The sequence below is a fragment of the Mustelus asterias genome, chromosome 10 (genome assembly GCF_964213995.1).
Source record: "Mustelus asterias chromosome 10, sMusAst1.hap1.1, whole genome shotgun sequence".
NCBI classification, from domain to species: domain Eukaryota; kingdom Metazoa; phylum Chordata; class Chondrichthyes; order Carcharhiniformes; family Triakidae; genus Mustelus; species Mustelus asterias.
In genome coordinates this window covers 98,523,755-98,544,997 of record NC_135810.1, presented here as the reverse complement: position 1 = coordinate 98,544,997, position 21,243 = coordinate 98,523,755, and the positions used below count along the sequence as shown (strand labels likewise).

Sequence of the window (21,243 nt, the reverse complement as noted above, 5' to 3'; positions counted from 1 at the left end):
AAATGAAAGAGCTTAGAAAATAAAATAAATTAAAAATTTAAGATGGATGCTAACTTTCTACTTACCTCCCATTCACCACCAATCCTGGAATGCGCTGCCTGGAAGTGTGGTGGAGGCAGATTCAATTGATGCATTCAAGAGGATATTAGATGATTATTTGAATAGAAACAACGTGCAGGGAAAAGGCTGAGGAATGGCACAAAATTATGATGCTCGTTTGGAGAGCTGGTGCAAGCACAATGGTCCAAATGGCCTCCATCTGCACCGTAACGGTTCTGTGATTCTGTGAATCCTGTTTCCTGAACTGCCCGCTTGCCACATATCCCGCTCTCTAACCCACCCTCTCACTGCCAACCACCTAGGATCACAGACTCTGCCACTCCCTGACCCTCCCCCTCACTAACCCTTCTATCACCAAGCCTCCCACTCCCAAACTCTCCTGCTTGCTGCTTCCCTTTCCCGCACTCGCTCTCTCAGCGAGGGCTCAGGTGATGAGTGGAGAGAGGCAGGGGGAACTGCTTCTACTTGGAGGAAGCTCCAGCAGGAAGTTTTGCTTTCTGAGGCTGGGAAGGGGAGCAGTGTGCCCTAATGGAAAAGTTGCTCAATCCATTTCCCTCATGTCGCGCCCATCCAATACCCCTCCCCAACTAATTCACTGCTTTCTGATAACCCTCCCTCTAGAATTGGTCAGTGGCTCCAAACTGTCCAAATGTCTACTCCTGCTCATTTCAGGAAGACAGAACAAGTGTCACGCCTGCTGTGTGTCTGTGGGATGTTGGATATTTTGGCAAAATGATCATTGCACCCATTACCTGCTTGGACCAACAATGCACTCCAAACCACCTGACGCTGCTAATGTCATAGAAATCATAGAAGAAATCATAGAAACCCTACAGTGCAGAAGGAGGCCATTCGGCCCATCGAGTCTGCACCGACCACAATCCCACCCAGGCCCTACCCCCACATATTTTACCCGCTAATCCCTCTAACCTACGCATCCCAGGACTCTAAGGGGCAATTTTTTAACCTGGCCAATCAACCTAACCCGCACATCTTTGGACTGTGGGAGGAAACCGGAGCACCCGGAGGAAACCCACGCAGACACGAGGAGAATGTGCAAACTCCACGCAGACAGTGACCCGAGCCGGGAATCGAACCCGGGAGCTGTGAAGCAGCAGTGCTAACCACTGTGCTACCGTGCCGTCCATAGTGTCACCGACTATGACCTGAGAATGACTCTGCAGTGTATAATTCAGTACCATAGTCACCTTAGAGACAGGCACAATGATGTAGATGTCCAGGACTGCAGTTGGTGACAAATCTCAGATACTGCATGGTGGTACAGTGCTTTCAATTCCGGCTTGGGTCACTGTCTGTGTGGAGTTTGCACCTTCTCCCCGTGTCTGTGTGGGTTTCCTCCGGGTGTTCCAGCTTCCTCCCACAGTCCAAAGATGTGGGGCTGGTTTGATTGATGATAAATTGACTCTAGTGTCAGGGGGATCAGCAGGGTAAATATGTGGGGTTACGGGAATAGGGCCTGGGTGGGATTGTGGTCAGTGCAGACTCGATGGGCCAAATGGCCTCCTTCTGCACCGTAGGGATTCTATGATTCTGTGAAGTGATACCGCCAGGCACACTGCCCATCAGTTAGGTGCAGATAGGAACTTGCTGCTCCTTTAGATAAACATGGTGCAACATTTCCTGTGCTCTCTCCTCCTTCCTCCCAATCTCACAACAGTCACAGATCTCTGAACTCTGATGTGTTGCTCGCATTCCTCCTCCCCGTACTCCCCCATCCTCCAACCCCGGTGACATACTGAGCAACAGATTCATAGAAGCAGGATAAAAGTTTTTGCAGAATCCCTGTATAGAAATTGTCCTCCAACACCAAACTGTCAGAGTGCCAGCATCTGGAGAAACCAACCAACCATTGAAAATCAATCTGCAGTCCAGACTTATCAGAATACAGCTGCAAGTTTATTTTGATCTATTCTTCAGTTGTAGCAGCACTGGTGCTGCCCATGTGATGTCAATGGATTAAACTGGATAAACATGATTTGGATTGTTTGGGAAGTGCTGGTTGTTTGCTGGCCAATGGATCACAAACTACCTATCTTGGGTTCCCTTACATTATAATGCATGTGATCTCACACGAAGTGTATGAAGTAAAGTACAAAGATTCACTTCACTAAGAGTAAAATGTATTTATCCTTAAAGACCTCTCGGGGTAGAAGTTTACCTTTCACTTCTGTGTTTTGGGCCATCAGATCACTTGCTTGTCACAGAACCTGTCCATTTTTCACTGTAATAAACCAAGGGTAAGCTGATCTCCTCAACATGATCATCTATATTCAGAGTGCTGTGAAGAAGTGTTAGGTTTTCTATAAAATAGCTTATATTTTGATTCGAAGTGCTGAATCTGGGCCTTTTTCAGATCCGACTTGTAAACCTGTTTTCAGGTGCCCCCATACGCACTCAGCCTGAAAAACAATTGTGAGTCTGAATCGCACTGTGGGCGGGGCTAATCGTGCCCAAAACACTGCAGCTCCGAGCAGAACCTTCAACTGCGCATACGCAGTAAAAAAAAATTTGAAAAACGCTCCCCTGTCACCTCGCTCCCGGGCCGCAAAAAGCGGATAAAGTGGTCCGGGAGCAATGGCCCCCACAGATATCACCCCACCCCCACAACAGAACTGTCCCCCTTATCTACCCACCCCCCTACTACGTGACCCCCTGCCCCCTTCCCCCCCCAACTGATCGACCGCAGAGTGGCAGTGGACCATCATGCTCCTGCCCCCCCCTGCCCTGCCCCCCCACCAGAGAACAATCTGGCCTACCTCCCCCTCCCCAACCAAAGAACGATCTGGCCTACCTCCCCCCCAACCAGAGAATTATCTGGCCTCCCCCCCATCGGAGAATTATCTGGCCTCCCTCCTCCTCTTCCCCCCCGTCGCCACCAGAGAATGATCTGGCCCACCTCCCCACCCCGCTCCAACACTACCACCATTGATCTGAGTCAGAGAGCCACCGGAAGCTCTGAACTTACCTCTTCAGAAGCTGGAGTGCCCGAAACCGACCTTTGCTGAACATGTCTGTTTCGCGCCAAACCTGGACGGGCGAACGCGATGATAAAGGGGGAAATGCTGGTAAGATTGGGCGTCCAGCTCATTAGGTCGTGCCTGTTTCTGGCGTGGTGTTGATCACGGCCATTTTCGGGCCTTGGTAAAGTGGGAATCTACGTGGACGCAGGCGCAGATTGCGCTATTCACCTCACGCCCGACTTTACCAAGTTTTCGCACCTGAAAATGGGCGCAACGCAATGGTAAAATCGAGCCCAGTACTTAATAATTGTTCAGATACCGGAACTACCAACATTATTAAAGTCTTAAGTTTCAAATGCAACTGATCTTGAGTAAAATGATATTTTTCTTAAAATTTATAAAGTTAAAGTTTATTTATTAGTGTCGCAAGTAGGCTTACATAAACACTGCAATGAAGTTAATGCGAAAATCCCCTAGTCGCCACACTCCAGCACCTGTTCGGGTACACTGAGGAACAATACACCTAACCAGTCTTTCAGACTGTGGGAGGAAACCGGAGCACCTGGGGGAAACCCACGTGACACAAGGAGAACGTGCAGATTCCGCAACGACAGCGATCCAAGCCAAGAAATGAACCCAGGTTCCTGGCGCTGTGAGTCAGCAATGCTAATCACCGTGTAGCAGCAATCTTACAATGGTAATTTTCAATTCCGTGACTTATAATTTAAAGGCCCCCTAATACTGTTAAATAAAGAAAACATTGAACAAAATGGAATGTATTTCTGTGAAAAGGAGAACTGAAATCAATTAAAAAAGGCATTGTCGGCTTTAAGGTAGGACATTAAGCGAAAAAGGTAGATGCACATTTTTTGATTAAAAACTGAAGGAGGCATCGTGTAGGAGAATACACAATTAGCATTACAATCTGCCCCTGGCTGATTTAGGATCATTATGAGTTAATAAGCAGTTTTTGGACCAGAGCTTAGGTCGGAATTTCACATATGGACGCCTGATGCACATAGTTTAGTGCCGAGCGTTCCAATGATGGCATTTTATCCATCTATTACTTACCATTTCTAGTTCGACATTACTTTTTTCATCTTTATCTCCTTCCTCTCAGCACTGTTTGCTGCTGCACCATTCTGTGGGCCTCAGAATACTGACCACTTTTCGCATGTAAGCCTGTACTGTGAGCGTACACAAGCTATTCAACTACTGAGGTGTCATAGCTAAACCTGCTTTGCCGAATGTCTGACCACGCATTCATTTCAATGGGAGTCACAGTATCAATCAAAGGAGGAACCTTGGATGGATTGTCCCACCTATAATCCTGGGTCATTGAGGGCAATTGTAACATCTCCAACACTTCCAGCTAACCCGGAACAGAAAAGGATCAAGTTCATTGGAAAACATGGCTTAACATCAATGACCGAGCACATTTTTTCTCCTAATCCACAAGAGAGTAATTTGTAATGTTGGCAGGTTTTCAGAGTCCAACTGAATTTTTCAGCATTCTTGAACAACTCATCCATGTTAGATACTTTTCCTTGAAGCCAAAGTTTACACTGCCTTTCCAATCTATTAAAGATCTCCAAACATATGAAAAGCATCAGCATGTGAGGTAATTATTGCTAGTTAAAAAACTGACAATGATAAATTGCTGAGTATATTTGCTGCTACGTTCTGGACAGAGTGGATTGGGTGCAATTATCACCTTCATAGACTGGGTGTGAAGTGAATGTTAAAATTACCCCCACTGTGATGGGATAGGATCAGTAATGATCATTCTTGCTATTGTTTGAAGCATCCTGTACATTCTCCTGTATGACCAACATAGGGAACTTTTGATATAGACTGAAAGATGTGCTAGCTGGTATCAGAGAAGTGGATTGTTCCATGTTTCTGAAGCAGCGCTGCTTTTTTGAATATTTTAAGACAAAGAACTTGATTAGTGTTTGGCACTACACATTTCTCAGGAACTGCGGGGGAAACATCATCAGGCTGTTTATATTGCAATAAAAATAATTTTGGATGAAATGAGAGTGAGAGATCTGAAAAAAAACTATAGGCTGAAGTTTATAGGCAATCACCAGAAGAAGTTAAGTATGGGGTCTTGCCAGGGCCTGGTTGGCAGGTCTCAGTTAGAGGCTGTGAGTCTGGGATCGACTGGGCAGGGTGGGCGATGAAATGCAGGGAGGAGAAATGCTTTGGTCTGGTGAGGGAGAGCTTCCAATGGTCACCAGGTGCCTGACCAGGAGACACCCTCCCTTCATCCATTGGACACTTGGTCCTGGCCTCCTCCGCCTCTTGGGAGGGGCCCCTCAATGAGGTTTGGCCTTTACAACACTCTGGCAATAGTACTGAAGACCGATGCCTCAGAATTAGCCACACCCCTGGCCAAGTTATTCCAGGGCAACTACAACACTGGCATCTGCCCAGCAAGATGGAAAATTTCTTAGGTATGTGCTGTATACAAAAAGCAAGGCAAATCCAACCTGACCAATAACTGCTCCATCAGTCCACTCTCGATCATCAGCCTCAAGACATCGCACTCCTGATTTGTGCCTTGTAGATGGTGGGCAGGCTTTGGGGAGTCAGGAGGCGAGTTACTCTCCACAGGACTCTGAGCTTCTGATCTGTTTTTGTAGCCACAGTATTTATATGACTGGGTAAGTTCAGTTTCTGGTTAATAGCAACCCACTGATAGTGGGGAATTCAGTGACGGTATTGCCATTAAGTGTCATGAGGAGATGGTTAAATTCAATCTTGTTAGAGGCGGTTATTGTCTGGCACTTATGTGTTGTGGATGTTACTCACTCCTTATCTGTCTAAGTCTGAATGTTGTCCAGATCTGTTTTCATATGGACATGGACTGCTTCAATATCTGGGACAAATGGTGCTGACCATTATGCAATCATCAGAGAATGTCCCCATTTCTGGCTTTATGATGGAGGGAAGGACACGGATGAAGCAGCTGAAGGTGGTTGGGCCTAGGACACTACCTTAAGGAACTGCTGTTCACTGGGGTGCATCAGAATGGAAGATAGAAGTCAGCTGTGCTTTAGATGAGAACTCTTGAGATACTTGCGATTGACAAACTGCAGGAGTTGAGGCCTTAGAGGGTTTGCCTACAGGTTGCAGTATCCGGTGCCTGCTGCATGGGGCAGTGTACCCAACTGCTTTTCTGGCATCCAGATGGGCATTGGTTGATGGGTGGAGAGGGTATAGATATGCTGCCAACCTCGGAGAGAACAACATGCCCCATTCCATTACCTGACTATCCTCAATAAGGGGCTGCAGCTTCAAACTTCCTGTGACCAGTGAGAGAGTATGCATGTGAAGAGGAAGAAACTCAACATGTGTGCAAGAGGGGGGAGCGATGCATGAAAGGGAACTGGGAGATATCAAAGATGCTCAATCATGTGAATTATGTTCGGTCCAACATAATAAAAGCAGAATTTGTGCCTGTTTGAAGGATAATGCATGTTAAGTTTATGAATCTAAGCAGAAGAAGGTGCAATGAAGTACCCCATTGCAGTGGGGGAAGAGAATTGTAGAGTAGGGAAAGAAAGGTTTGGCAATGCTGACTGCCAGGACCAAAGCATTGCAGAGATAAATTCGCAGTTAGAGAAAATTGAAGAGGAGTCATACTTTTGCAGCGCTGGTAAGGCCATTAAACTTTTTCCGGGACTGCAGCCAATTGCAGGGAAGGTGCTGACTTACTTAGACTTCGTACGTTATCGGAGCGGTCGGTTTAGCTCAGCTGGCTGGATACCTGGTCACTAATACAGAGTTGCCCTAAAGGTGCGGGTTCAATCCCTGTACCAGGATGGTCATCTGGGAATATGGTGCCTTTAGCTCTTGGGTCTGAAGGGATATTGGGGGGAAGGCGCAATCAGGATATTGAATTTGATAATTAGCCATGATCAAGCTGAATGGTGGAGCAGGCTTGAAGGGCCTCTATTCTAGTTTCTATGACTGTGGCACATTTCTGCCATCCACTAAAAGCAGGACCTTCTTCCTGAGCCTGCCTTCTTCCAAAGATTATCTCCAACACACTATCAGAAATTCAGATACTCTTGTGATTCTGGACAACTGCTCTACAAACCACCGATGAAATTCATGCCTTCCCTTTGGAACTGCTGGGGACTGCCATTAGACAATGACGAGCCATGTCTGATACCTCGTTCTTCCAAATCCCAAGTTACACTTAAGAGAAAGAATTCGGGATCATGCTGTGCTCTTCATCACCTCAGGATGTGCCAAAGTGCCTCGGTGCCAATGAATAACTTCTGAAGTTTCGTCACTGCTGCAATGTAAGGAAATGATTTGTGTTGGTAGTTTGCCACTCAGATAATGGAGTCAAATTACCAACATTAATTGGGTCTCCTGCCAACTCCCTATCTACCACTAACGCACATGATATGTACCGCAGATGAAAAACCTTTCCAAAACCACCAGAATGATCTTTCCCTGACTGTTCAGTTTAGGAAATCTTTCTGTTCCCCAGTTCTGACAGACAGACACTTCAATAAGCACACAAATTAAATGAAACATTGGAAATCATAAAATAGAAAGAGGAGTTAAAATTGCATGTCAGGCTTCACCCCATAAAAAAGACCACCAACACATGTCTATGATATTATTCTGAAATATCAACAAAGAGTAAACTTGGGAAAGATTGATCTATATGCACGTGCTAAATTTAAATGCCTTGTTCTTACTGACTGGGATAAATTTACTTAAATGTGCCAAGATGCTTTTCTGGGCGCTAATACTTTAAGAATTTTGAAGTGTATTCATACTGACACTGAGAAGTATTTCAATTTGATTGTAGTGATTTTCTCTGCATTGACCTTCAATTGCTCTTATTGTTAAAGGCAATGAATGACATCTAAAAGGAAGGTAGGAATTGAAATTAGGATTGAAATCTCTCAGGGGAAACCATTAACTTCATTTATGAACAAACGTTTACAATTAAATGTTGGGAATACTGCCAAAGGTTGACAAAAGCAGAGAGGCCCTTGAACAGATGTGCAGACTAAGCGATGTACCATGTTAATCATGTATTCCATGAAGTGGAGATGCCGGCGTTGGACTGGAGTGGGCACAGTAAGAAGTCTCACAACACCAGGTTATAGTCCAACAGATCTATTTGGAATCACAAGCTTTTGGAACGCTGCTCCTTCATCCGGGGAGTGGCCTGAGGAAGGAGCAACGCTCCGAAAGCTCATGATTCCAAATAAACCTGTTGGCCTTTAACCTGGTGTTGTGAGACTTCTTACAATGTATTCCATGGTTTATTGTAAGGGTTGCGTTGGCAATGTCCAAGTTCTGAACAGCTTACAGAATGGCAGTGTAAATTCCAAGTACTCAACTGTGCTGAAAGTTTTTCCCCTGGACAGGTATGAGCTGAGGAAGAGTCATCCAGACTCGAAACGTTAGCTCTGTTCCCTCTCCACAGATGCTGTCAGACCTGCTGAGATTTTCCAGTAATTTCTGATATAAATTTTCCTCATAGACTATGGGAAGATATGACATGTGGAGAGTGGGAAGATTTCCCACTGGGGATGGTGTCATATTTCCTCTGAATAGTAGAAAGATTGTGGGCAATGGTAAGATTTCCTACATGAAGCAGTGGGTTCCACTGTTGATGATGTATCAGTTTAAGACAGCCATCATTTATTTTACACTGTCAACAGCTGCTGGCTTTCTCTCTTTGTTTTTCCTGCACTTTTGAAGTTTTTGCACAAACCTGGTTGTTCTTCTTTGAACTTTTAAAACTTTTAGTGAAGGAAAGTCTTTTTCGTGATCCCTGTAGATTTTTTTCTTCTGGCCATTTGTTTTTTATCTTTTGATGTGCTGGTTTTCTGATTAATTTCACTGGCACTCAAGGTCCGATGGGGACATTTTATAAAACTGGTTAATTTCTTTTCCTAAAGAATTGAAGACTTCTCTTCTTGATAAAACTTCAAAACTTCTCTGTTTGAAGTCTATCTGTGCAGGGATTGCTGCCACAGAGCCCCCACATGCTCTGCTCTGATTGGGAGCTTGATAATTTCAGCCTCTTGATTTCTCACACTCGGGACACCTCCTGCAGCTTACTTGGGGCGTTTTTCCCCTTACTAAAAGTGTTGCTTTCTGTGTTTCCTTATGCCCTTCAAAAGTGTGGCAGCAACTCTTTGGGCAGGTTTTTCTGGCTACACTCGTCCCAAAACCGGAAAATCCCACCTGAGCTCAAGGGACCTTTGGATGGTCCACCCCTGTGGCGATTCCTGTGGCGGGCAGGACGGGAAAATTCCACAGTTTGTTTTTTTAACTTATGTTCCATCTTTTTAAAACTTAAAGCCACAGCTCTTATTTGTCATGGTTATTTTTCTTTTGTTTTGTTTCTCTCCATTTTGAAACTTTTGAATGTACTGGCCAGTTCAAGTTTTTTCTGCATCTGTCCTTCAGTATCTGACAGTATCTCAACTTCTCAAGTGAGTCTATTCACCCAAAGAGAGGCATTTGGGTGAGTACTTTTATTTCAGATTTCAATTAAAACAGGATACTCACAGGTGTCGAGCCAGAGGTGTTGGGCCAGGTACTCGCAGGTGTGGGCGGCACGGTAGCACAGTGGTTAGCACTGCTGCTTCACAGCTCCAGAGACCTGGGTTCAATTCCCGGCTTGGGTCACTGTCTGTGTGGAATTTGCACATTCTCCTCGTGTCTGTGTGGGTTTCCTCCGGGTGCTCCAGTTTCCTCCCACAGTCCAAAGATGTGTGGGTTAGGTTGATTGGCCATGCTAAAATTGCCCTTAGTGTCCTAGGATGCATAGGTTAGAGGGATTAGTGGGTAAATATGTAGGGATATGGGGGTAGGGCCTGGGTGGGATTGTGATCGGTACAGACTTGATGGGCCGAATTGCCTCTTTCTGTACTATTGGGATTCTATGATTCTATGAGAGGCAGTGTTATAATAATTTTATCCTCATTGCCAGATGTAATGATGTACTTTCACAGACTTCATCAGAAACACAAAAGATATCTAGTGAATAAAATAAAACTATACGGAGGACAGCGCTACATGACTGGTAGATCCCTACATGTCTCCTGCCTAAAAGTGGATCCCCAGGGGTGATTACCAACTCTGGGTCCCAATTTGTCCCTCAAGACAGGTGATTATTATTCTGCTGTGTTGCTCTTAAAAGGACAATCACCACAGTGACTCATAGATTTTCTATTGACCATAGCAGGTTGGTATCCTGTATAAAAAACACTTAGATTTCTTATTGCAGGCAGTGGGAAGATTATCTATATTTGCCTTTATGGTGAAATTGTCACTGGGATATAAAATAATACATTTCATGATGCTGTTAGAAATGGTGAGCAAGCAAGATCTTCCCTTAATCTTATGGTGCCAACAACAACTGGATGCAAAAAGGAGTTGATCCCCAATGGACTTTAGGTCTTCCTGGGAAGAGACACACCACGGTGGGCCGTACAATCCTGGCCATGAAGCCACTTCCCTAACAGTGCTGTGGGTCTACCTACTCCACACGGACCCCAGCAGTTCAAAGGTCTGCTCACCACCAACTTCTTGAAGTCAATTAGGAATGGGCAATCAATGCTGTACTTGCCAATAATACTGGTGTAACATTACAACCCCTGCCAACATTTCTGAAGGAGGGGGAACACATCAAATAAAGCAGGTGCCCAGACCACTGCCTTCCTGTCCATTCCCAAGCTGCCCCCACCTCTTATTCCTGTTAATGAGGAAGGTTTCAGGGATCCTGCTCTATTGAGGCCGATAAGTTGGCAATTAATGGCCACTTAAGAACCATACGCTGCTCCTGCCACAGTAATACGTGAGGCTGGGAAAGGCAGAAGGAAGGTGGCCCCCTAACAACTTTAACAACTAAAAGGCAGAAAGGAAAGGAGTGTCCAGCTTTGGAGGGTCCCATTGAATCTCAGAGAATCCCTACAATGTAGAAAGAGGCCATTCAGTCCATCAGGCTAGCACCATTTCTTCAAAGGAGCATCTTTTCCAGGCCCGGCCCGCCGCCCTATCCCTGCAACCCACACATTTCCATGGCTAATCCAACTAACCTACACGTCTTTGGACTGCGGGAGAAAACCGGAGCACCCGGAGGAAACCCACGCAGATACGGGGAGAATGTGCAAACTCCACACAGACAGTGACCCAAGGCTGGAATTGAACCTGGGTCTCTGGCATTGTGAGGCAGCAGTGATAACCATGATGCCACCATGCCACCCTTTGCCAATGTAATTCTACGTTTCCAAGATGTTCGTGGGAATTCAGGAGCAAGATCCATCAGAAGGTAACTTCATTTTCAGCCATCTTCTCTTTTGTTACTTTGTGGGTCTGTGGCTGTTTCCCGAGAAAATAGTACACTACACAAGAAAAGTGACAGTTCACACACAGATGGACAGATTGTGTGGAAAATCAAAAGCTTTCTTTAGTGCATCCATGAGAGGTTCAAAATTATCGATGACCTTGATCTTGATCAATTGGGTCAGTGGGCTGACGAATGGCAGATGGAGTTTAATTTAGACAAATGCGAGGTGATGCATTTCGGTAGATTGAACCAGGGCAGGACTTACTCAGATAATGGTAGGGCATTGGGGAGAGTTACAGAACAAAGAGATCCAGGGGTACATGTTCATAGCTCCTTGAAAGTGGAGTCACAGGTGGACAGAGCGGTGAAGAAGGCATTCGGCATGCTTGGTTTCATCAGTCAGAACATTGAATACAGGAGTTGGGACATCTTGTGAAGTTGTACAAGACATTGGTAAGGCCACACTTGGAATACTGTGTGCAGTTCTGGTCACCCTATTATATAAAGGATAGTATTAAACAAGAAAGAGTGCAGAAAAGATTTACTAGGATGCTACCGGGACTTGATGGTTTGAGTTATAAGGAGAGGCTGGATAAACTGGGACTTTTTTCTCTGGAGTGTAGGAGGCTGAGGATGATCTTATAGAGGACTATAAAATAATGAGGGGCATAGATCAGCTAGATAGTCAATATCTTTTCCCAAAGGTAGGGGAGTTTAAAACTAGAGGGCATAGGTTTAAGGTGAGAGGGGAGAGATACAAAAGTGTCCAGAGGAGCAATTTTTTCACACAGAGGGTGGTGAATGTCTGGAACAAGCTGCCAGAGGTAGTAGTAGAGGTGGGTACAATTTTGTCTTTTAAGAAGCACTTAGATAGTTACATGGATAAGATGGGTATAGAGGGATATGGATCAAATGCGGGCTTAAATTAGGGGTTTGAAAAAAAGGACGGCATGGACAAGTTGGGCCGAAGGGCCTGTTTCCATGCTGTAAACCTCCATGACTCCCCCTTTTCCACTGTACAGGGAGTCAATCTACCTTTGGGTCTGTTGACACCTTCAGCAGATCCTTTATAGAACATAGAACATAGAACATAGAAAGTCACAGCACAAACAGGCCCTTCGGCCCACAAGTTGCGCCGATCACATCCCCACCTCTAGGCCTATCTATAGCCCTCAATCCCATTAAATCCCATGTACTCATCCAGAAGTCTCTTAAAAGACCCCAACGAGTTTGCCTCCACCACCACCGACGTCAGCCGATTCCACTCACCCACCACCCTCTGAGTGAAAAACTTACCCCTGACATCCCCCCTGTACCTACCCCCCAGCACCTTAAACCTGTGTCCTCTCGTAGCAACCATTTCAGCCCTTGGAAATAGCCTCTGAGAGTCCACCCTATCCAGACCCCTCAACATCTTGTGAACCTCTATCAGGTCACCTCTCATCCTTCGTCTCTCCAGGGAGAAGAGACCAAGCTCCCTCAACCTATCCTCATAAGGCATGCCCCCCAATCCAGGCAACATCCTTGTAAATCTCCTCTGCACCCTTTCAATGGCTTCAACATCTTTCCTGTAATGAGGTGACCAGAACTGCGCGCAGTACTCCAAGTGGGGTCTAACCAGGGTCCTATAAAGCTGCAGCATTATCTCCCGACTCCTAAACTCAATCCCTCGATTAATGAAGGCTAGTACGCCATACGCCTTCTTGACCGCATCCTCCACCTGCGAGGCCGATTTAAGAGTCCTATGGACCCGGACCCCAAGGTCCTTCTGATCCTCTACACTGCTAAGAATGGTACCCTTCATTTTATACTGCTGCTCCATCCCATTGGATCTGCCAAAATGGATCACTACACACTTATCCGGGTTGAAGTCCATCTGCCACTTCTCCGCCCAGTCTTGCATTCTATCTATGTCTCGCTGCAACTTCTGACATCCCTCCAAACTATCCACAACACCACCTACCTTGGTGTCGTCAGCAAACTTACCAACCCATCCCTCCACTTCCTCATCCAGGTCATTTATGAAAATGACAAACAGCAAGGGTCCCAGAACAGATCCCTGGGGCACTCCACTGGTCACTGACCTCCATGCAGAGAAAGACCCCTCCACAGCCACTCTCTGCCTTCTGCAGGCAAGCCAGTTCTGGATCCACAAGGCAACAGCCCCTTGGATCCCATGCCCTCTCACTTTCTCAAGAAGTCTTGCATGGGGGACCTTATCGAACGCTTTGCTGAAGTCCATATAGACCACATCCACCGCTCTTCCTTCGTCAATGTGCTTGTACATAAATTCTGCTGACTCTGCATTATGTTGTGAGCAGTTAAAGCTACTTGTTAGATGAGTAGGTCTGTTTTACTTCCAGATATTACACAGATTCTTCTGCTAAAAATTGTAGTCTGCCCTGTGACATTGTTTCCACTCCATAATAGTTGAGCTACTGCTTGGTCAAGGGTTAACTCCAAGTCTAACAGTAAATTTTCATCCCTTGGTCCCTTTGCAATCCAGTCATGAATCATTCTGTCATCCTGAGCCCCATAAGTACAATATTTGACCAAACAGAAGAAGCTGTACTCCCTCCTGTTTCCGTTTATTGAACTTTGCCCTTTCAAACATTAGGCGCCTGCAGACAACCAAATGCTTTTCAAGTTAATTTTGTACATTTCAAAAAAATACCCACCCCAGGCTCAGATAATCAAAAACAAATCATCTTTCATTTCCTCCACATCTCTCAGTGCATTAATCAAGTTCAGTTTTTCTTTCTCATCGAAGTCGAAGCTTTGCTGAGGTTTTGGATTTTCCTCTGCTCTCTTGTTCCCATAGCAGCATGGGACAACAGCCGAAGAAGTGAGAAAAGGAGGAGTTGAGATTTACCATTAATCTCCTACATCAGAGAACAAAGATTATCATACAAGGAGAGAAATACATCCATAGTATCCATAGAATCCTATAGTGCAGAAGGAGGCCATTTGGCCCATTGAGTCTGCACCAACCACAATCCTGCCCTATCCCCATAACCCCATGCATTTATCCTAGCTAGTCCCCCTGACACTAAGGGGCAATTTAGCATGGCCAATCCACCTAACCCACACATCTTTGGACTGTGGGAGGAACACCACTTCAGGGAAATGAATTAAAACAAGCTGTCAATAAATGCTGGTATAAACTGGGTGTCACTCAGCAATAACCTGCTCAGTGACACCCAGTTTGGGTTTTGCCAGGGTCACTCAGCTCCTGACTTCATTACAGCCTTAGTTCAAAAATTGGCAATAGAGCTGAATTCCAGAGGTGAGGTGAGAGTGACAGCCCTTGACATCAAAGCCGCATTCGACCGAGTGTGGCATCAAGGAGCCCCAGCGAAACTGGAATCAATGGATATCAGGGGGCAAACTCTCCACTGGTTGGAATCATACCTGGCACATAGGAAGATGGTTGTGGTTGTGGAGGGTCAGTCATCTCAGCTCCATGACATCTCTGTAGAAGTCCCTCAGGGTAATGTCCTTGGCCCAACAATCTTCAACTGCTTCATTAATGAACTTCCCTCCATCATAAGGTCAGAAGTGGGGATGTTCAGCAACCTCTGCAAGACGTGCCAGGTCATCGACATGGATGCCATCATCTCACGTGAGAACACCATCCATCAGGTACATACTCTTGCGACTAGGCCAACGTTGTCTACCTGATACGCTGCAGGAAAGGATGTCCCGAGGCATGGTACATTGGGGAAACCATGCAGACGCTACGACAACGGATAAATGAACACCGCTCGACAATCACCAGGCAGGAGTGTTCTCTTCCTGTTGGGGAACACTTCAGCAGTCACGGGCATTCAGCCTCTGATCTTCGGGTAAGCATTCTCCAAGGCAGCCTTCACGACACACGACAACGCAGAGTCGCTGAGCAGAGACTGATAGCCAAGTTCCGCACACATGAGGACGGCCTCAACCGGGATCTTGGGTTCATGTCACACTATCTGTAACCCCCACAATTTGCCTGGGCTTGCAAAATCTCACTAACTGTCCTGGCTGGAGACAATACACATCTCTTTAACCTGTGCTTAGCCCTCTCTCCACTCACATTGTCTGTACCTTTAAAACTTGATTACCTGTAAAGACTCGCATTCCAACCATTATCTTGTAAATTGAGTTTGTGCCGATATGTGCCCTATTTGTGAACAGAACTCCCACTCACCTGATGAAGGGGCAGTGCTCCAAAAGCTTGTGGTGTGTGGCTTGTGCTACCAAATAAACCTGTTGGACTTTAACCTGGTGTTGTGAGACTTTTTACTGTGTTTACCCCAGTCCAACGCCGGCATCTCCACATGATGGCGGTTCAAGAAGGCAGCTCACCACCACCTTCTCAAGAGAAACTAGGGATGGGTAATAAATGCTGGCCAGCCAGTGACGCCCATGTCCCATGAATGAATTTTAAAAAATGATTTGAACAAGAGGTTTTGTCACTATTTGATACTCTGTGAAATATATCAGAAGTTTCTGTACTTACTGGATGTAGTTGGATTTGTGTGTGGCAGTTTTACAATTTTGCTAAAATATTTCAGAAATAACAGTGGCGAGTTTAACAAACCCATTCACAGGAAACTTCTTCCTCTTTGGCAGTCCCTTGGGGTTGAGAATGACTTGCTTCCACACTGAAAATTAGTTCTCAGGTACAGGTTCATAGCTCCTTGAAAGTGGAGTCACAGGTGGACAGAGTGGTGAAGAAGGCATTTGGCATGCTTGGTTTCATTGGTCAGAACATTGAATACAGGAGTTGGGACGTCTTGTTGAAGTTGTACAAGACATTGGTAAGGCCACACTTGGAATACTGTGTACTATTCTGGTCACCCTATTATAGAAAGGATATTATTAAACTAGAAAGAGCGCAGAAAAGATTTACTAGGATGCTACTGGGCCTTGATGGTTTGAGTTATAAGGAAAGGCTGGATAGACTGGGACTTTTTTCTCTGAGGCGTAGGAGGCTTATAGGTGATCTTATCGAGGTCTATAAAATAATGAGGGGCATGAGACAGTTTTACAGCTTCTCATTGAAAACTCTGACTGGAATCCTTCTGATGAATTGAACATTATCAACAGAAACTCAAAATCTAATGTGAAGAATTTAACCATGCTGAATGCATCACAGCCAAACAATTAAGAATTCACAACATTAGAGGTACAAGCTGAGCCAAAAATGACATGATGAAAGACATTTTCCTGAGGCCCACACACTGAAACAGGATGTGGCATTATCCAAAATCCTGAGATGGAGAGGTTATTACAAATTACAATATATTCATCATCTGCCATTCTCTGTAAATCTTAAACTGATTAAAAAACAGAAAGGTCTAAAAGAATGTTTTGCAAAAACTCTGACTAAACGTAAAAAAGGCACCTTTAGGTACTTAGGTAATTACTAGATAGTCAACATCTTTTCCCAAAGGTAGAGGAGTCTAAAACTAGAGGGTATAGGTTTAAGGTGAGAGGGGAGAGATACAAAAGTGTCCAGAGGGGCAATTTTTTTCAGACAGAGGGTGGTGAGTGTCTGGAACAAGCTGCCAGAGGTAGTAGTAGAAGCGGGTACAATTTTGTCTTTTAAAAAGCGTTTGGACAGTTACATGGGTAAGATGGGTAGAGAGGGATATGGGCCAAACGTGGGCACTTGGGACTAGCTTAATGGTAAAAACTGGGCAGCATAGACAAGTTGGGCCAAAGGGCCTGTTTCCATGCTATAAACCTCTATGACTCTAGGTGATTGAGGAGTGCAATGCCTAACCCACCGTCTCTGTCACAGGTGGGACTGACAGTGGTTAGAGTAGTGGGTAGGTGATGTGAATGGAGAAAGAATGACTGCAACAATAATTTAATAACAATAATGATAATAGCGGCTTTAAATGGCTTTTCTGGCTGAGAGTTAAGCATGCTGGTATTTTTGGCCAACTTATAGATTAAAACCAGATGCAGGTCGTAAAGTTGCTCTCGTCTGGGAGCTGTGATCTGAAGCTTCCCGTGTTGGCCAGATAAAGGAAGTTGTTTACATTGACACAGACATTGCACCTCTAATTTATATAGCTGCTATGTATGGAGTATGCAGTTTGAATTAAGTATAATGGCGTCATTTGCAAGTAATTTCATTGGATGTTTGAGCCACGTGATCTGTTTCTGGTTACACAGTTGGCTGGATGACAGAGAATCTTCCAGAAGCGAGTGGAGAATTGTGGATAAAAAAAATGTGAGACTTTGTTTGCCAGCAATAACTTGAAGAGACCAACCATCGCAAGAAGACCTGTACCCTGAAGGATGCTTCAGAGAAGAAGAAGATAGATTCTACATCGAGGATATTCCTTGACTAAGGTTTTCCTAAACTCGGTAATATCTATTTTCAGTTTAGTAGTTAACGTTGATGTTCAGTTAAAGTTAAAGTGCAATTTAAGAGTTAAAGTTCAGTTTGATGTTCAGTTAAAGTTAAAGTGCAATTTAAGAGTTAAAGTTCAGTTGAAAGTTGATGTTCAGTTAAAGTTCAGTAAAGAGTTAATTTAGTTGCAACTGTTTATGTTTGAGTTGATACTAGAAGTGTTAAATGAAGAAATTGTTGAATTACTGTCCTTGTTTAAATGAAAAGCTGTATAACAGTGAGGTGCCCAAGTGCCAGACCACCTACAAACAGGTCACCCACACCAACCCCTCCCCTTGCCCCACCCCACCCCACCTGCAAACCCGCCAGTAGGGGGGAGATAAAATTCCTCTCTCAGTAATGTTTCGAGTTATACTGATGATGAAGAGGGCAATGCTGCAGCTTCTGCTGATACACGTGACTGGCTTTTCTACAGTCGAAAATCTGTGAAGGAAAAGATGGCACAAGTGAAGAGAACTTGCAGTTAAAAAGTAAAAACAGAAAATACTGGAAAAAAGCTCCTTGATCTGAAACGTTGGCCCGAATTTTACTGCCCCACCTGCCACAGGAATCAGAGCGGGCAAGGGGAAGGTCCGTTGACCTCGGGGTGGGGGGGGGGGGGGAATTTTACGATTTCGGGATGACTGAGGCCATAAAATCCTGCCTATTAACTCTGTTACTTGCTCCACAGATGCTGCCAGACCTGCAGAGTTTATTCAGCATTTCCTGTTTTTTTTTTCAGATTTCCAGCATCCGCAGTGTTTTGCTTTTGTTTTGATGCAAACTGGATGACACATTATTTCTGGTACATTCACCACCTCCCGAAAACACCTGCCAAGTGTGTGGTGGGAGATGTGACACTAGGAGCTGGCTGATCAGCCATGCGAGGACTCACAGAGCCCATGACCAGTAACACAGAGTTTCTTAAGTGGACACTCATTAGCAAGCAATCGTGGAAGAAGACATTCACTGTCTGCAGTCTGCAATCACTATGCCTGAAGAAAAGAAAGTACAAGTTTCCAAGAAGGATGCCAAGAAAGCCCAGAAGAGTCCACCAACAAAAGGCTGCAAGGTGAGGAGGAGGTCCAAGAAGGAGAGCTACTCCATCTACATCTACAAAGTGATGAAGCAGGTTCACCCCGACACCGGCATCTCCTCCAAGGCCATGAGCTTCATGAACCTGCTCGATAGCGACATCTTTGAGCGCATCGTAGGTGAGTCTTCCCACCTGTCCCATTACAATAAGCGCAGCACCGTCAGCTCCCCGGAGATCCAGACCAGCGTGCGTCTGCTGCTGCCCAGGGAACTGGCCAAGCACGCCGTGTCGGAGTGGCTAAAGGCGGTGACCAAGTACATCAGCTCCAAGTGAAACTACAATGCACTGAAAAACACAGCACCTGCTGCATTTTCTTCCAATTGTTGTACCTTATGTTGGATTGACTCACCTACCTAAAAGAGAGCAGTTATCCAGCTTGTTAATAAATGGCTCAGTGTGTTTATTGGAGGTTAGACGGGGTTAGGTGAAGCAGCGTGGAGAAGCAGGGGGCTTGCGCAAAGCATAAACCTTGACATGGACCTTTTGGGCTGAGTGGCTGTAAAAGTTATGTAACTATGTAGTTGTAGTATAAACCTGGGTACACCGTAACAACACTCGTAAGAACACTTCCATAAACAGAAGAATAACATTATTCTTGAGTTTAAAAGAATGAGAGAGAATGTCACAGAAACTTATAAAATTCTAACAAGGTTAGTCAGGGTAGATTCAGAAAGAATGTTCCCAATGGTGGGAGAGTCCAGAACTAGGGGTCATAGTCTGAGGATAAGGGGTAAACCTTTTCGAACTGAGACGAGGAGAAATTCTTCACCCAGAGGGTAGTGAATGTGTGAAATTCATTACCACAGAATGTAGTTGAGGCCAAAACATTGTCTGATTTCAGGGAGAAATTAGATATAGTTCTTGGGGCTAAAGGGAATCAAGGGATATGGGAGGAAGGGGGGATCAGAATATTGAATTTGAAGATCAGCCATTATCAAAATGAATGGCGCAGCAGGCTCAAGGGGCTGAATGGCCTACTCCTGCTTCTAGTTTCTATGTTTCTATATTTCTATGTTTAAGACATACTTTGTGAGCTAAGTCTAATTTTACCTTCACCGTATTCAACATACCTGTTTCTGACTCACTGGAGTAAAATGCAATTTTCCCCAATGTATTAAGCTTCCTTTCAGCATGTTTTACTTCAGGCCATTCAACTTTGTCACAATTCTCTGCAGGCTGAATGGCAAAAATGTAGTCTCCTTTGCAAAGAGACAGAAGGAAAGGGCCTTCTAACATCCCAGTGGCAGCAGAGATATCACTGGAGTTGTCGATGTAAAAATATTCCAATGTTTCACGATCAAAACTATTAAAATCAGTGTTCTGTAAAAAGTTTTTCAGCTGGGATCTGGGGCTCTGGCTAAGAAAATTCGGCCTACACAAGGCAGTGTGATTGAAATATGTACAACAACATGGCTCCTGACAAATAAAGAAGTGTAGAACCGACAGGACTTCTTCACGTGAATATTAGTTATGCTCACTCAACAATGTGAAATATTACTGCCAGCTGAATTCAGCACCTGCCACACATTGACCAGTCTTATTTGCCTCATTAAGCCTGTTAGCACAAGCGAAACGCACCAGAGCTGCTGGTTTCAGAGTTGTCGGGTGACATCTCGAACGCGTTCCCTCAAAAACCTTTCAGTATGAAAGATGTGTTGAAAAACCAAAAGGAGACAACATCATAAGTCAGCAAATATGTGTTCCCGAGTGCAATAAAGTTGTCTCACTACTTAATCAAAACACAAGTCGGTGGGAGACACAACGGAGGTAGGAGCTGGGTGGAATTCCAGTCGGTGCAAGCTTGATGGGCCGAATGGCCTCCTTCAGCACTGTAGGAATTTTATACAAAAAGAACAAAGAAAAGCACAGCACAGGAACAGGATCTTCGGTCCTCCAAGCCTGTGCCGATCATGATGCCCTAATTAAACTGAAAAAGAAACCTTCTGTCTTACTCGGTCCATATCCCACTATTCCCTCCCTATTCATGTAGCCATCCAGATGACTCTTAAGTGTTGCTAATGTGCCTGCTTTCCTCTGACAGCACATTCCAGGCACCCACCACTTTCTGCGTAACAAACTTTCCCCCCGTACATCTCCCTTAAACTTTCTCCCTCCCACCTTGAACATGCTTGTTAACCCTTGTTATTGTTATTGACACTTCCACCCTTGGAAAAAGCCTCTGACTATCCACCCCGTCTATGCCTCTCATAACTTTGTAGACCTCTAACAGGTCTCCCCTCAGCCTGCGTCTTTCCAGTGATTCCATGAAGAAGTAATTGCATACCGGAAGCAAAAACGAACTGCGTGTTTTTTATTTAGCAGTTAATTTTTGGAATGCAAATTTTTGTTATGGAGCTTGTGGTCCTGAAGTTAAATC

The 21,243-nt window shown here is 44.9% G+C and overlaps 1 protein-coding gene across 1 annotated transcript; it reads left to right on the top strand.

Moving 5' to 3' along the window:
• The first annotated feature begins 18,761 nt into the window (after window positions 1-18,761).
• Window positions 18,762-19,139, top strand: LOC144500086 (histone H2B 7-like). Its single transcript, XM_078222860.1, has one exon. It carries the CDS (start codon window positions 18,762-18,764, stop codon window positions 19,137-19,139), a length of 378 nt encoding a protein of 125 aa, XP_078078986.1.
• Window positions 19,140-21,243: the final 2,104 nt, after the last annotated feature.